Below are 16,557 nucleotides of genomic sequence, written 5' to 3' on the forward strand. Positions count from 1 at the left end.
GAGAACAGAAGGAATGAATGGAAGGCATTCTGTGGAGAAGCAGTCAGAGGAAAGAGAGATGTCTGGGTAGTGTCTCCCTATTGGAGCAAAAGAAGACCCAGCAGGGCTCAACTGGCCCAGGGACTCAAAGTGAAGGTCACTTTGAGGCAGCAGAGGGGCAGCTCCGGGCAGAATCATACTCACCAGGTGAGAAAGGAATCCTTCACAGCCATCACAGCTGAGGAAGGAATCCTTTTGGCAAGCCATGGAGAATCTTTTTCAGTCTCTACTTCTCCGAACTATTCAATGCACCACCTTCAACTTTCCAAAAAATATGTGAGTTTATATTCCTCCTGCTTAAAAGTTTCTATAGTTTCCGTGCCTACAAAATAAACTTCAGTGTGGTTCATGAGACTCTATGATCTTACTCCAAGTAGTTCTTGAGTCTTACTGTGACCTCCTGAGATCCACAGCTGTTACACGCACCTCTAGGACAGTCCCGATGCCACCATGCTATGGTGGCTTCTCTCGGTATGAACTTATTAAAAACAAAGGTCTGTTCACCTTTTTTTCTATCCCCATCGCCCCCCCCCAGAATGTGAAAAAATTTTCATATTATTACATCATTTTGTTGTTCGTAGAGGTTTTCGTGGACATCCAGTGAGGTCATTTTCACAAAGCCCTTGTGAGGCAGGCGTTATCATCCCGCTGCAGAGGTAAGACCCGGTGGGCCGAGGCGGCTCACATTTACTGACAGTTCGCTATGTGCCAGACACAGTGCTGAGTGTTTTCACATGTGTTATCCGATTCAATCCTCAGAACAGCCTTGAGAGCTCTCCCCATTTTACAGGCTCAGTGCAGTTGAGTGACGTGCTCAAGACTGCACCTCTCACACATTTTAGAGTCGAAGAGTTGAGCCCTGGCCATGCCTGGCTCCTGAATCTGTGGTGTTTGCATTATCCCACAGTGCCTCCCCTGGGGCTGACATTTAACAACACATGCTTGTTTACTGGACAAGTGAATGACTGTTTCCCAGCTTGTGTGTCCTGTCACTGGGGTCAAACACCCCAAGCAGTCAGGGGCAGACACCTGCAGCCAGTCCCAAGCTCAGGACCTCAGGCTGGGGATCTGATGATCCCTGCTGCTTTCAGCCCAATTAGTAGCTTTGCTTCAAGGGCTTGCCCCTAGAGACGGGGTTTGCAGTTCCAGCCTCTGTGCCCATTCCTATGGTGTTTGCTAAAGAAGAACTCTTCGAATGAAGAGGTGAACGTATTTAGGCCCTGGGTCCAGCATTCACATGGGCCCTGGGACATAATAGTTAGCTACCCGATAAATATTGGCGGAAAGAAAGGAAGATAGAATGAATGAATGAAGGCTTGTCAGGTCTACAGTTTCTGCTGTGTGCTACTAGGAAGGCATCATTGCTGATCAGAAAGGGAACCAGGAGTCTTTGCGAGGCCGGGAGCGAAGGGGTTCATAACTCTGCCATTGTGAAATTGATTGGACCCAAGACCAGTGTGAAAGTTCCTTGTCTGAAGGGAGTAATCCTTAAATCCCCCATATGGTTTAAATGTAATTTGTGTCATTGTGAAGGAGTACTGGCAATGCAGGCGAATTCATTAGGCCAAATTGGGTTCGCTATGCTCGACAGTAACGTTCCTGAAGATGAAGTTCAACCTTTGCTGGAGAGCTAAAACAAATGAGTTTCTTAATAGCTGCCCCACTTAGTCTGAGCGTCTTAGGAAGCTTAATGTTTTTAATGCCTCTCCTTTTTTTTTACCACACTTCACAGTCCATCTAACATTGCTGCTTCTGGTAATATTTTTATATCGGGTTGAGTACTTTAGTGTCCATAAAATTATGGCTCAGGCCCATTTGTAGAATAGAAGCTTTTCTAGGGCAAGGATTGTGTCTTTTTTTGGTCTGGCTTTGCATATTGACAAACACCATAACAGACATACGGTGCAGCTGAAACTGTTACTCTCTGTTTTGGGGAACAGAACTCTTTTTTTAGAGTCTTAGATTTGGTGTGCATTTAAATTTCTGGGTGTTCATTGATGTGTGCATGAGCCACAAGAGATGGGAATCTCTCCCAGTCTGTGCCTGGCTGCAAAGCTGGCTTACACGCAGGGAAGTAAAAATGTGCACGCGTGCCCACACAGACATCCCCATCCAACAGGGGACACTGGGTTATCCAGAGATCGTTCCACAGACATATGTGACCTCTCGGGGCCCGAACATTGCTGTCTGTTTCCATTTGTGTTAAATAATCTTTTAAATATGAAGGTGACCAACTGGGGAGGTTCATTTAAAAATCTTGAAACGAAGAGGCAAACAAGTAATGAACTCCAAGATGGCATGTATCATTATTTGGAAAGTTAACACTGGAATAGCACTAGCATTATTAAGTTCACAATAACTACTTTAGAATCATTTTTTTAACCTTTAAGAATTAGAATAATTACCTTTGGAAGACTTTCTGGGTCAGCCACTTTTTAGATAGTTAGAAACTAGCACTAGGCCCAAGAGGAGGCTTCATTCTAGAAAAGTGTAGTTTTCCAACAGTTACAAAGTGAAAAAAATATTTTTAGAAACAAGTTTTGGTTCACAGGAACACACACTGGTAAGCAGAGGTGTTCTGGTATCTGATGTGGACTGATCTTCAAGAAAAAAGAGCAAGCATTTGCTATCCTTAGAAAGAAGCTCTGTTGTTGGATCTCATGCTGCCAATGAAGCCATTTTTATGCATATACTTTTGTGTCGAATACCTATTTTGAATGTGCATACTTTTGGCTTGATTACTCATAATTTCTCATTTTATGAAATTGATTAACCACAAACTATAAATAAAATAAATAAATGTATGTGTGCGTGGGGACCAACAAAACGTTATTCTTCCAGTTCTAGCTTCGGAAAGAGCGTCACCAGCACAGTGGCGGACCACCAGCAGAGAGCACACGGAGCGTGTGGGCGGGGAGCATCGGGTGGTTGGCGCCCGGGCACCCTTGTGACCAAGCATCCCTGAACCTACCCTGGGATTTCAAGATCTCATTAAAACTACCAATTATGTGGTTGGTTGCTCTGCTATTCCCAATGAAAAGATTACTGGGTTGATATTTCATGAATCTGGGTCTATTATTAAATATGTCAAGATGCATATACTGGTCCGATTTGCAAGCCTTTCTAAAACCAGAGGAAACCTGGCACCGAACTTAAAAAACATGAGTTAAAAAATGCATTGTAGGACGTTGAGAAACAGTGTGTAAGTAAACCGTTAATAAAGCAAGCTTACTTCGTAATTTAATTTCTAAAGAATTTTTGTTTTAAAAACCATAATCAGAAGCAAAAATAAGCTATACAAAATAATTGTCTTCAGGGCCTACTGGTTTTCCATGGAATGGCTGTGCCTTGTGGGTTGTTTCAATGCTCTGTCTAGAGGCCTTCCCTGCTCGTGGGCCAGCCCCATTTGCCACCGGAAGGAGAGCAGGCTCCCTTGCTGGTTGTAGTTGCTTTCATAGGGCTGGTGGTCCTGCTGCCCTGCTCAGAACAGACCCTGGAACACAGGGGCACTTCCCCTCTGAGTGCCTTGCTGGGAATCCGGAAAATACTCAGCTTCTGTGTGTCAGTGGATTGTTCACCTTTTCCTTGGAAACCTTGACTCCTCAGTGCATGTCAAGCTCTCCAAACATGTGGTTTATGTAACTAGACTTGGTTTACTTTTTAAGCATCTTTAACAAGTCCACCAAAACCTTGACAATGGAGCTTAATTAACAACTTCTACTGAACCAGATAAAGAACACACATGTATGCATTCAAGAAGATTATTAATAAAATCTCACAGATCAAATGGGGTTGGATGTCAAATTTATTCAGGTAGTGTGTTTCTAAACATTTTAGGTTCTTCAAATGCAAAGGACTTAAACTGCTTCCCTAAAAATGTTTCCTTAAAAATCAAGTCTATTTAAAGCTGAGAAAATTAAAACAAAATTTCATCTTATGTTCATAGTATTGTTCTAAATAATAACTTGATCAAATCTCATGTACTCATAAAAACACACTCCCCCCCCACCTCTGCTTCAAGGTTTTGATGCATCTGCATCCATGCTTTTCCATAAATTCAAGGGTGTGACCAAGCTGTTGGTGGTTCATGGCATTATTTGTAGGTATCTATTCTTCTAGAACTCAATATTATTTTGTTAAACCCTTGGTGGTCAATAAATAAAATCTCTCTTAAGTGATTTTTTCCCGTTCTAACTGGAATTGCACGTGGGGAGTAAAAAATCCCTTGGGTATCAGAATGACAGTGATGTGAAAACCAGAGGTAACTGAGATCCTTCACTTCCATTTTAAGATTGACCTTTAACTTGCTGGATGGCATGGAACGGCTTTAGCTTCAGATGGCCTTCTCAGTGATGAATGCCCAGGGAGGCTCTGGTTTAAGGGGTGTCAGGAGCCACGGGAGCCACACCAGGGTGTCTTATTCATGGACTGCTCCTTGGGTCTGTACTTGCTGTGTCTTTGCCTGGGCTCTGAGCGTGGAATCTGGCAGCCCTCTGGTGTTTGTAACTGAAGTCTGCTGCATGCAGCAACGTCAGAGCTCTCTCCACCCTAACGGGACATGAGGCAAAAATAATTGAAGGGTATTTAGCTTGGTTACATGGGCAGAAGTGTCCTCATCAAAACAACTTTGAAGATCTGCTTTGTGCGTGGGTGTGGGTGGGCGTATGGCCTTTGACTTTTTCACAAGGGGTGACAACAACAGGACTTAATCCAGCTTCCGCCTTGAGAGTGATCATCCAGACAAAACCTCTGTTTCAGTCATTCAGAGGACGCCGCTGCAGCTTCAGGTCAGGCAGACTATTTGGGGGGACTCTCGATTGCTTTCTGGATACCCTCGCTGAGCCACATGGTGGAAATGAAAGATGAGTGATTTTGGTGAATGGATTCCTGGGAGATACAGGAGAATGGAAGAAGGTCCTGTCCCTCTGTCGACTTTGGCTACAGCTCCCTACTATGACCAGAAGCCAGGAACTAGTGGATTGCGGAAGAAAACCTATTGTTTTGAGGCAAAGCCATGCTACCTGGAAAACTTTATCCAGAGTATATTCTTTTCCATAGACCTAAAGGATCGCCAGGGATCCTCACTGGTGGTTGGTGGAGATGGGCGGTATTTTAATAAATCAGCGATAGAAACCATAGTGCAGATGGCAGCCGCCAACGGGGTTGGTATACGATAAGTATTGTTACGTTTCTGGTTCTCCACATAACTTCTAACTTTGCAGAACTATACAAAAGTACAAAGACTTGTTTGTGGTATACACCTCAATTCTACTAACATCCAGTTAAGTTGCATTGTAACTTCAGAGATTGACTGTTGTGCAAATACTGCTGAAATCACATGTCACATCAGGATATAGGAATGTTACGTTCAACTTCTTATGTGTTGTGCTCTGTACCTATTGCTTGGACAAGTACCTATTGCTTTTTAGACATTTAAAATGCACCCTCAGCCCCTTGCTGTCTTATCTACATTTTAACTGGTTTCAAGGGGCACACTATCCTTTATAAGAAGGCTGCAACGAGTAATGGAGAGAGGAGGATTTTGTTTCCTTTCAATGGCATCCTTGTTGAAGTTCAGTCACTTGTCAAACAGGAGAACAAAAGCGTGGGCACGCTGTCGTTTGTGAATCCTGGTAGTCATGCAGAAATACTAGGAGGGGACTGGAAAATGTTAGGTGTGAGCCTTCCAAGAGGACCTGTTACAGGGGAACCTCTTATAATGACCTTGGACACAAAGAAGTCCTGTGTGCAGTGAATTTGGGCACCGGAGTAGAGATAATAACTGTGAGACTGCACTATAAGGAGACTATACTGCTAAGGCTTTGCATTGTGAAAAACGGTGTTGGCTGAACTAACCAAATCAGGAGTCTTGCAGCAGAAAGCATTGATCTTGATAATCTAACAATCTGCAGAGTCCCTCTGATTTGTAGGAAGGTGGGCGGCAGGGCATTTCGATTTTTGCCTTGTAAATTCCTCTGAGACCAAAACAGGTATTTTTAGTGCTTTAGATTATACTTAGCCATAATTTGGAGCACACAGTCTTCTTAGTACTCATAAATTTTTTTAAAAGTCTTTGTATTTCCTTTTTAGACATGACTCTGTTTCTGGGACCCTAAAATTTAGCATTGCCATCACATGTGTTAAGCATTCATTTTCAGTCTGTTTTAATCACATGCCAAGGAGGTGTGATTGCAAAAGCAAATTAAAAAAAATTACCAAATTAAATTTTAAAATATTTGTAGATCCTATTGCTTATAATGTGAAGTTTCCTTTATACCTAGTTTCAGAATCTGAAGCCTTTCATGTAAAAATTGCTGATAAAGCACTCAAATATGAAATTATTATGACACATACACATTTTAAAGATAAAATGTGACATGCTGTAAATCTCACCTTTGAGGAGAGCTGCAAAGGGAACAGAATGAAGATGCTTTTAATCTTTTGAGGGACAGTGAATGGAACATTATTTCTTCGCGTATATCTGGATTGTTGAGTGCATCTGGTACACAGTCCCCTTTGCTGTGATATATTTGGCTTCATTTCATTTTTGTGTGGAGCTGAAGAATGTGGAAGAGGCAGTAGGAATGTGCAATTCAGGCAGACCCTGTAGACTTTCTCTGTTTTACAATCCGAAGGTTTGCTAGATTATACATTTAAGTGATGGTAATGGACTAAATATGGCAACTGCTGATTTGTTAGAGTTGTTGCAGCGCAAGCAATAGTTTTAAGTATTTTGTCAAGGGCATTCTTTGTTAAAAAGAGGGTTGCCTTTGAAGCAGTCATGCCACCAACTGGGGTTACGTCGCACATTTAATGGGCCAGTAAAGCATTTCAATCTGCTAAAGCCTGTGAGAGGCGACATAGTTTGACTTCTTCTTTTTTCTAACATATTCTAAATTCTGTTTTGCCATCCTTTTGATTATGGGCAGACCTCTAGGGAGGAAATCTGAAGGAAAGATAATCTGCCACCACGGATTTTGGTAGAAGTCAGTGTTCCCTCCTCACCTCTGTCCGTGCCCACTCCACCCGTGAGCCTGTTCTTGGGGGGACTTTTCAGCCCAGGCAGCCAAATGGAGATCAGTTTTTCTCTTTAGTACACTTTTATCAGGTGCATTTATTGATTGTCGATTATAATTGACCGTTGTTAGGTGTTTCCCTTTGTATTTGTTTGCGTACAGCTGTATGCAGTAACAGGAAGCTTTCATATGCACAATAAGATGTCGGTGGAGCCGCATTTATAATACTGATGTCTCTGATGGTCCCCAGAGGTTTGTTTAAACGTGGAGCTATGTTTAGAAATGTGACTAACACCCATGTCTATGACTCGCAGGCAAAGAAAATGGATCTTGTTTTTTTGTGAAACATAACAAAACACCAGGCCCTATTTTCAATTAAAAAGAAAATGGAAGCTTCCTCCCTGTCACGTTTGACTGTAAAATATTGGGCGAGCAGTCAGGTGTGCGGCTTGGTCGTGTGGCTTGAGTGATACAGAGGGAGAGCAGGAGAGGAGGAGGGCGGGAGAAGCTGTTGGGTGCGGGGGTCTCTGCACCAGGCTGAGGGAGTTATCTCTAAGTTGGTAGACACCGGGGAGCTGGAGATTCTTCTTTTTTTAATTTTTGATTTTTTTTGTGGCAAAGTATACATAACAACATTTAACATTTTAACCATTTTTAAGAGCACAATTCAGTGGTATTTAATTACAGACATGATGTTCTGCAACCATCATCATTACCCCTTTCCAGAGCTCTTTTGTTATCACTCCATGTAAAACTCTGTACTCACTGAACAATAGCTCCCCATTCTCCCTTCCTTTAGCACCTTGCAACCTCTGTTCTGCTTTTTGTCTTCGAATTGGCCTAGTTTTAGGTACCTCATTTAAGTGGAATCGTACAATACTTGTCCTTGTGTGTTTGGCTTATTTTACTTAATATATAATGTTTTCAAGGATCATCCATGTTTTAGCATGTATCCGAATTTCATTCCTTTTTAAGGCTGGGTAATATTTCATTGTATGTATATACCGCATCTCATTTATCCATCCTCTGTTGATGGACCTTGGATTGTTTTCACCTTGGGCTATTGTGTACAATGCTATTACGAACATGGATGTATAAGTTATTTGTCTGAGCCTCTGTTTTCTTTTGTGTCTATACCTAGTAGTGGAATTTTTGAATCAGTGGTACAGGGAAGATTTTTGAGTAGTGGAGGGGCACAGAACTATAGTTTAGAAAACTGGGTCAGGTGGGTGGGCCTGAGGAGGTAGGATCGATTCAGACATGGTGGGGCAACAGAGGTACAGGTGAGAGAGAAGGAGGGAAGATTAGGGTCAGGAGCTGTTACAATGCTTCAGATTTCCTTAAAGGAATAGGGTAATATCTCCCCAGTGTCAAGTTGAGGATTAATGTTCCTGGGGGTGATTCATGGGAAAGCGTCTGCTCCGGAAGGGGATATTTTGGCCAGCTGTACCTCTTCTTGGACCCAAGAGAAAAAAGGTACTAAGGACTTCCCTTGCTTCCATTTCCCAACTTTCCTTTTTACTCTTACCCCCTGGTATAATCCCTAATCTGGAACCATTACTGACTGTAGATATCACCATAAGGACTACTAGAATTAAGGGGTGATTTGGGTGACATAGCTTAATATTCATCAGAAATGAATCAATAAATGAATATTGATTCATTTATCAGTCTCCCCTCCCACACCAAATACATATGAAATATAAACAAAATCAGGATGCTTGGTATGCAAATACAATTTCCAGGTAACTCCACCAGCCATTCTGGCTGATTAAGTTGCCATCTCTAAGCTGCTCCTATTAAAATTATGGACGACCTCAACCATAGGCTTTTTTTTTTACACTATTGGCTTGAGAGAGAGAGAGAGAGAGAGAGAGAGAGAGAGAGAGATATCAGTTTGTTGCTCCATTTATTTATGCATTCACTGGTTGCTTCTTGTATGTGCCCTGACCAGAGATCAAACACGCAGCCTTGACCTTGGGGCAACACTAACCAACTGAGCTACCTGGCAGGGCAACCAGAGGCTTTTATTCTCATAAGAACCACACCTGGAAACTGCTGAAAGTGTCAGATGTTACCGTTCCCACTGTATTGCGTTTGGAAGCATCAATGCTTTTCCCAGCTATTGTCACTAGATGCCATGTCACCTTGTGTCATCTACCCCAAGATCCACCACAGCACCTTTCCATAATTCCTTTTTTTTTATTGCTGTTAGATGATGTAAGAATGAACAAATGGGCGGGACCGTGACAACTCTTGACCTCAGTTTCTTCATCTGTGCAATGGGAGGAGCAGTTGTGAGAAGAACTTGAAAGTGCCAAGGGTTGCAAAAAGCACTCTGCAGCTCAGTAATAATTGATACTGACTTCACACCATTTTCAGGTTTCTCTCTTTCGTAAAGGAGCCTGTTTACAGCTCCTGTCCTGGCCATTACCACTTCCTGAGGGAGGCGGGATATAACAAAAATTGTTCAAAGATAGACATAGGAGAGCCAAGAGGTGACTGAGATTGAATTGGCTGCTCCCTGGGAGGTGGTTGGGTGTGGAGGGGTTGAATCATGGGAGGGCGACCTGTGGGAGGGTGGCAAAGGTGGCAGTCCCGGAAAAATCCAGGTATCTTACTGGCATGTTCCCCACTAGAAACACATCTTCTACTATCAAGTTATTTCTTCTATTATATTTATCTCTGGTTGGACAAAAGGAAATAACAAATGGAAAATTTGAAAACATCCCTGTCCCTTTCTTCTCTCACAGGGCAGAGTGGAGGGAGGGCACAAATCCTCACTTTGTAAATCTTTTATGTAGCAGTCACATCTACCCCAAGTATGTCAGAGAAACTGGCAGGACTTTTTTTTTTTGGTCCAATTTGGGTCTTGTTGAAACTGGTATAAATTACTATCATTTTAGTGAAGGAAAATTTAGAGGCTGTGCTGATACCATCTTTAAGAGCTATGGGAAGGTGAGTTAAGAATGCAATTACTGCTTGTAGCCCTTTCATGTGGACCGTGCTGACTGGTTTACCCAGTAGTAACTCCCAGCATTCCATGCGTTAGGCCCGGAGGTGATTCAGGTACCCCTAACGTGGTACTACATTAAAATCCAAGCTTGACTAGAAACACAAATTGTGAGATACACTTTGTAATAGTCTTCATATAAAGTTTGCCCTTTTTACTTTTCCAGATATTTTAATTTACAGTCTTCTCTTTGGGTTAGAATTCCTTTAGCTAACTGAATTTATACTCTTCTCCCAAGGTGGATTGAAAGTATGATTGAATTGGATAAAAATGTGGGTTTTCTCACACTCTTTCAGTATGTCCAAGTTTTGAACCTGGTCTGGAGAGACTCTGTGTTGAATATTCTTATGTTTTTTTGCCAAGGTCTTACAGTACCCCAAGATCATACACTATTCTAAAATGGCAAAGTCCCAAAAAACTTTCTGAAGGAAGGCTTTGTTCAACAATAATGATTCTATGTCAATAACAATATTATTCAACAATAATAATATTCTACTTCAAAATAATAATAACCACCCAGGCAGTAAATATTCACTAATCTTTTCTGGTCCAATAGACTATTTCTTTGTTCATTTGCCTGTTGTTCCAGTGTTTCTGTGCAGTAGCTCTGGACTTTGGAGGTTAAAGTGTGTGTTCTGCATTTCTTCTCCTAGATTGGCCGCTTGGTTATTGGACAGAATGGCATCCTCTCCACCCCTGCTGTGTCCTGCATCATTAGAAAGATCAAAGCCATTGGTGGAATCATTCTGACAGCCAGCCACAACCCTGGAGGGCCCAATGGAGATTTTGGAATCAAATTCAATATTTCCAATGGAGGTGAGTTTGCTGTTATTTTGAGGATGGTCAATTGTATGTTCAGTAGGATAAACCAGTAATCAATGCCTTGGGAGGCCTGGGTGGGTTCTGGTTCTGATACTTAGCAAGGGGGTATTTTATTTTCTTTTGGTAGAAATGAAATGCTTCTCATCCTGCTATATCTGAATATGAGGAACCATGCATGAATGGTCATCAACATGATATTTTCTTTTAGAAAACCCTGATACTTTGCTGCTTGAATGATGAATGCATGGCAGATGTGCTAGTGAAGAGGAATTGATGAGTTTTGTGTTTTTTGTATTTACCCGTCAGCTGCACAAAATGACCCCCTGCTTGCTGTTTGACTTCCAGGTCCTGCTCCTGAAGCAGTAACTGATAAGATTTTCCAAATCAGCAAGACAATCGAAGAGTATGCAATTTGCCCTGACCTCAAAGTAGACCTTGGAGTTCTGGGAAAGCAACAATTTGACCTGGAAAACAAGTTTAAACCCTTCACAGGCATGTTTACCCACCCGCTCCCTCCTGCCCACTCCTAGTTTCAACTTGAGCAGTTTGCCTTTCCAGGTTTTAATAGCATGCGTCTTCAGCTTCAGAAAGATTGTGGTCACTGAGCTTCACATGCATTAATTAACAGGTCTGGAATTGGGTCTGGGAGTCTAGAGACCTGGGCTCTCTGGCCCCTGCCAGTGGTCAGCAGTATGACCCTACGTAAGTCATTTCCAAATCTCCAGGCCTCAGCTTTCATAACCTATAAAATGAATTTAGCTCAAAGACCTGAAGATTATATCCACAGCTAAGTTTTACTGAGCTTTTATCATATGCCAAGCTGTTATCATTTATCGTCACATTTTATTGTTTCAATAGTCCTGCGAGGGCAACACTTTTGGTATTCACTTTTTCCAGGTGAGGAAGCAAAGGCTGAGAGAGCTTAAGTAAGAGTTTCCAGGTCACACAGAAAGTGAATGGTAAACCAGGATTTAGAGTCAAGTGTGAATGGTTGCAAAGCCTGGGTTTTGATTTTCTTTTTTGCCCTAATATTCAGTGAAATCAAATTAGGCCATTTGGGGGGATAAGTTGAAACTGCCTATGTAGGCAGGAGTGGTAAACATTTTGTTGTTAAATGCCAAGGCATTACAATTATTGATGGAATACTGTTTATGAAATTATTTATATTAGTCAAATGAGGATGAGATGGTTGGCAACGTGACTTCCGTTTTGCCTTTGCTCTAACGTGTATTCTTTTCTCTGGATTGCAATTTATGGAAGGCATTTTTTGTTTGAACCTACCCATCGAGAGCTGACAGTGCATCCTAACAAGGAGAAGATGGTGCTTTGCGACATCTTGAAGACATACTCAACGGTTTAGAAAACACCAGTAGAGAATTTCTTAAATTCGTAATGTTTTGGAGACGTTCAGACCCCTGAAAATGCAACAAAAAACCCCAGCAATTCTTAGTTCTTATATTTATCTATTCCTTTAGTAGTACATGTGAAAATGATTTGTTAAATTATTTGTTTCCTGCTTTCTACCATTAAGTCTTGATGGCAATGGGCCTGGAAAAAGGAAAGGAAAGTAGGTGTCATATTTTCTGTTATTTATGGCACCAAAATACACTCTCATGGAGATGGATAGGGAGTCAATGCAGCGGCAAAGTAGAGTTTGCCGTGAGGCAGACCTCAATCAAAAATCCCGTTTGCCCCATCCCAGCTGTGTGGACAAGCGACTTAACCTTACAGACCTTCAGTTTCCTTGTCAACAAAATAGGACTAATGATCATTTACCTCCCAGGAAAATTGTTAGTGTTGAATAAGAGATCATATAACAGTGCTGGCATCTTGGGGCCGCTCAATAATTGGCTTTTTAAAATAGCTATGGCATGTTTACAGCAGTATAATCGTTGCAGAGGATAATATTTCGAAGGGTGCTTAGTTCCTCCATCTTTCAATATTGCCTCTTCCCACAGTGGAAATTGTGGATTCGGTGGAAGCTTATGCTACGATGCTGAGAAACATCTTCGACTTCAGTGCCCTGAAAGAACTGCTCTCTGGTCCAAACCGACTAAAGATCCGCATCGATGCCATGCATGGAGGTATGCAGCCGCTTCTACTCCCTTCTCCCCGATAGGAAGCTGCTCTCCGCTCTGTGCAGGATGATGCTTTAACCGCCTTTTCTCAAGACTCTCTCTGGTCCTCTCTCCCCTGCTGCCATTTTTTTAATTTAAATTTGTTGGTATAACTTTAGTTAATAACAACATATGTTTCAGGTATACAGCTTTATAATACATCATGTGTATATTGCACTCTGTGTCTAGTGCAATAAGGTCTAGTCTCCTTCCGTCACCGTATGTTTGACCCCCGCCCTTCTTCCCCTGTGGTAACCACCATGCTATTATCCATGTGAGTTAGTTTGTTGCTTTTTGTTTTATATCCCACATATGAGTGAAATCATATGGTTCTTGTCCTTTTCTGTCTCTGACGTTTTTTAAGCAGTTATTTTGCAACCACTCCAGCAATACCCATGCAGATAAAAATCTAATTGTATGCAACAAAAATAGTTGAGACATTCCTCATGGGAAGGTAGCGCGAAGGGCAGTGTTTCCACATTAAGCATCAGGTTTTGCGTCACATGCAGCTGTTTTCATGGACTCTTCCTGCCCCTCAGCAGATACCTTACATTCTTCCTAAACACCCCCGCTATTTCCAGGGAGACCTTTCATCATTTACTAGATGCTGTAAACATGCTCCGGAGCCCCGCAGCCCCACTTGCCTGCCCCCACACGCTCCTTTTCTTAGCAGAGGACAAGAGCAAGCCCAGGATTAAGTTCAGGAACAACAGGATGTGTGTCTGTCCCTCTTCTTCCTCTGTGGCTTGTGTGGCCAGGTCAGCAGAGACGGCAGCTGTCATTATGCGCCGGAACCATGAGGTTTCCTTGCATGTATGGATATGGGAATTTCTGAATGCCTGGGTTGTTTATTTGTTTTGTAATAATTTAGAATTTTGGAATCTTTGAGTGGCAGGATTTTCCCTGGGGTTGGAATCCAGCTGCTTGCCTGGTTGAGAAAGATTTCTACTTGTGTTTGAACCCTTTTGAGGATACTGTTCAGAGGCTCCTGTTGACGCCGTGTCACTGCGGTTAGAAAACCTCCTCCCGGGGGCCGAGATCTTCCCTCCCCGCAGCTCCTCCCCTTGGAGGAGCCCCACAGGACGGGCCTACTCCTTCCTTCAGACAAAATCTATCCTGTCTTTTCAAACCATGCACCGGACTTGTACTGAGTATCTGCTACACATATGCTCGGTGGGTAGGCAGGGGCCTGGCAAATGACATCCTTCAGAGAGCTTGCAGTGCTTGGGGACATGAGGTGGGTCAGAAACTAACACTGCCAGGCCAACAAAATGAGGGTCAGAGAGACGTTCAAGTATTCTTTCTGGGGTGTGGAAGAGGGCATAGTTTGACATCGGGGTGTTAAAGGTTTCTGGGAAGCAATGGCAACCAATTTAGCTTTAATGAAGGACAGATGGAGGGTGGTGGAAAGTCAAGTGATGGTTATTCTCGGCTGAGGCGATGGCTGTAGCACATGTATTGAGTCTCAGAATAGGAAAATAGATGCCACATTAGAGGAACCAGAAGAAGCCTGGGTTGACTCGGGAACAGGGCTTTTGATGGAGTATTTGCAGGGAGTAGCTGGTCACAAAGTAGACTTCTTTCAGTTAACGTTGCTAATGCCTTGGTTTCTATTCAATACCTCCCTTACGGCTCTGGCTGTCCAGGTCTCATTCTGTGTTGTCTCAATAGCCTCCTTAACATATGACTCCTGATGGAAGACACATATTCTCTTCCCATCCCTGTGGCATATATTGGTGTCAGTACCTTCCTTGATGAAAGTACATTCTCAGTGCTTTAGGGACAAACGTTCTTGGTAGTTACACCAGATGTCACCATAAAGTATAGGACTACTTTTTTTCCTGTTTATTGTTGTTGTTACTGTCTTGTTTGTTTGCATTATTTTAATAAATTTGTCAACTTGATAGAGTAGAAAGGTTAGGGCTCCAAATCGCAGCTCCTACTCCTACTAGTTGTGTAAGTTCAGGCAAATAGCTTCCTCTCAGAAACTCGGTTTCCTTATCTATAAATCGAAGGTGATAATCATAATGCAAAGATTTATAACATGTGCTGGTACCTTTTTCAGTACTTCACATTTCTTAACTCATTTAGTCCTGTTAGGTAGCTACTATTATCCTCATTTTGCAGGTAGGGTAGACAAAGACACAGAGAGATTAAATAACTTTCCCAGAACTGCACAGTCAGTGATTGGCAGAGCTGGGATTTGAACCCAGGCACTCTGATTCCAGACTCCAAGGTCTTAAACACTAAACTGTACCAGCGTGTGTGCCCTTTTGAAGAGCTGAGTGAGAAAACGGTTGAGAAGCGTCTGGTGCAAGTATGTAGTAGGGGCTTCATAATGGTCAGCTCCCTTCGCTTTCTCCCGCCCTTTCCTCCATCACCGCCCTCACCCTTTCCAACCTAATGTCTGACTACTTTTTTTCATAGAACCTTCTACTCCGCTGAGGCTTGTTTGTCTTCTGGCTGCCGAATACAGTTTGCACGTTCTCTTTGTTGTTCATGCCACTTCCCCCAGAGTCCCTCCAGCTCATCCCCCAACCCTCACGGACTTTGGTGAGTTTTACCTCCTGATCCTTCATTTCATGCTTCCCATAGTCGTGGGACCCTACGTAAAGAAGATCCTCTGCGAAGAGCTAGGCGCACCTGCAAACTCGGCAGTCAACTGCGTTCCCCTGGAGGACTTCGGAGGCCACCATCCTGACCCCAACCTCACCTACGCAGCGGACCTGGTGGAGACTATGAAGACGGGAGAGCATGATTTCGGGGCTGCCTTTGACGGAGATGGGGTAGGGACAAGTGCATTTCAGTGAACTCAGATGCGGGCCAGCCCTGGTCCTACGGAGGGGGAGGAAGCGGGCTGCGTCTGCCAGACCCTGTGGGCCTAGGGAGTGAGAGTAGGGGCCTACCATGGCTCCCGGGGTCACGGGTCAACTGTTAGAAGATTCTCTCACACAGAAGTAAGAGTCCTTGAAATTAACCGATATTTTAAATTTCAGACACGCATGTTTGCTAAGAGTGGCAGGGTGACTAGAGCCTGTTTATGATTGAGTGCGTACTGATTCCTGAGCTGGTTGGGTTCTAGGCACCCATCCTCAAGTAGATTTCTGCTCTCAGGTAGCAGCTAGCTTCTCATTTAATCTCTGGATAGGATTCTGAAAATATAATATACCCCTTCATTTGTTCACATTCGCTGAATGATGGAACTATCATGAGAGAACTAACCTTTAATTCCTTCTCTATAATTAATATGTTTATTAATGCTGGCTGTTTTATTTACATTGGTGAACATGTGCCAGGCAAGAAGGAAATGTGTTTTAGGTTTGTATCCTCAGTACCTCAGAGACAGCAGGCACTATATGTGTTTACTTCATTGAAAGTATGTTTTTGTTGTTGCTCTTGTTCTTTTTTTTTAAAGATTTCATTTATTATTTATTTTTAGACAGAGGGGAAGGGTGGGAGGAAGAGGGAGAGAAACCCCAATGTGTGGCTACCTCTCGCACACCCCCTACTGGGGACCTGGCTGGCAACCCGGGCATGTGCCCTGACTGGG

The 16,557-nt window shown here is 42.8% G+C and overlaps 1 protein-coding gene across 1 annotated transcript in view; it reads left to right on the top strand.

Moving 5' to 3' along the window:
• Positions 1-16,557, top strand: part of PGM1 (phosphoglucomutase 1) — a 59,264-nt gene that overhangs the window by 21,045 nt on the left and 21,662 nt on the right. The window contains exons 2-5 of the mRNA XM_037136250.2: positions 10,722-10,884; positions 11,236-11,382; positions 12,849-12,974; positions 15,603-15,793. Coding sequence (XP_036992145.2) covers positions 10,722-10,884; positions 11,236-11,382; positions 12,849-12,974; positions 15,603-15,793 — 627 coding nt within the window. The remainder of the gene's footprint in view (positions 1-10,721; positions 10,885-11,235; positions 11,383-12,848; positions 12,975-15,602; positions 15,794-16,557) is intronic.

The sequence above is a fragment of the Artibeus jamaicensis genome, unplaced genomic scaffold, assembly GCF_021234435.1.
Source record: "Artibeus jamaicensis isolate MK-2021 breed Jamaican fruit bat unplaced genomic scaffold, CSHL_Jam_final scaffold_1019, whole genome shotgun sequence".
In the NCBI taxonomy this organism is placed as follows: domain Eukaryota; kingdom Metazoa; phylum Chordata; class Mammalia; order Chiroptera; family Phyllostomidae; genus Artibeus; species Artibeus jamaicensis.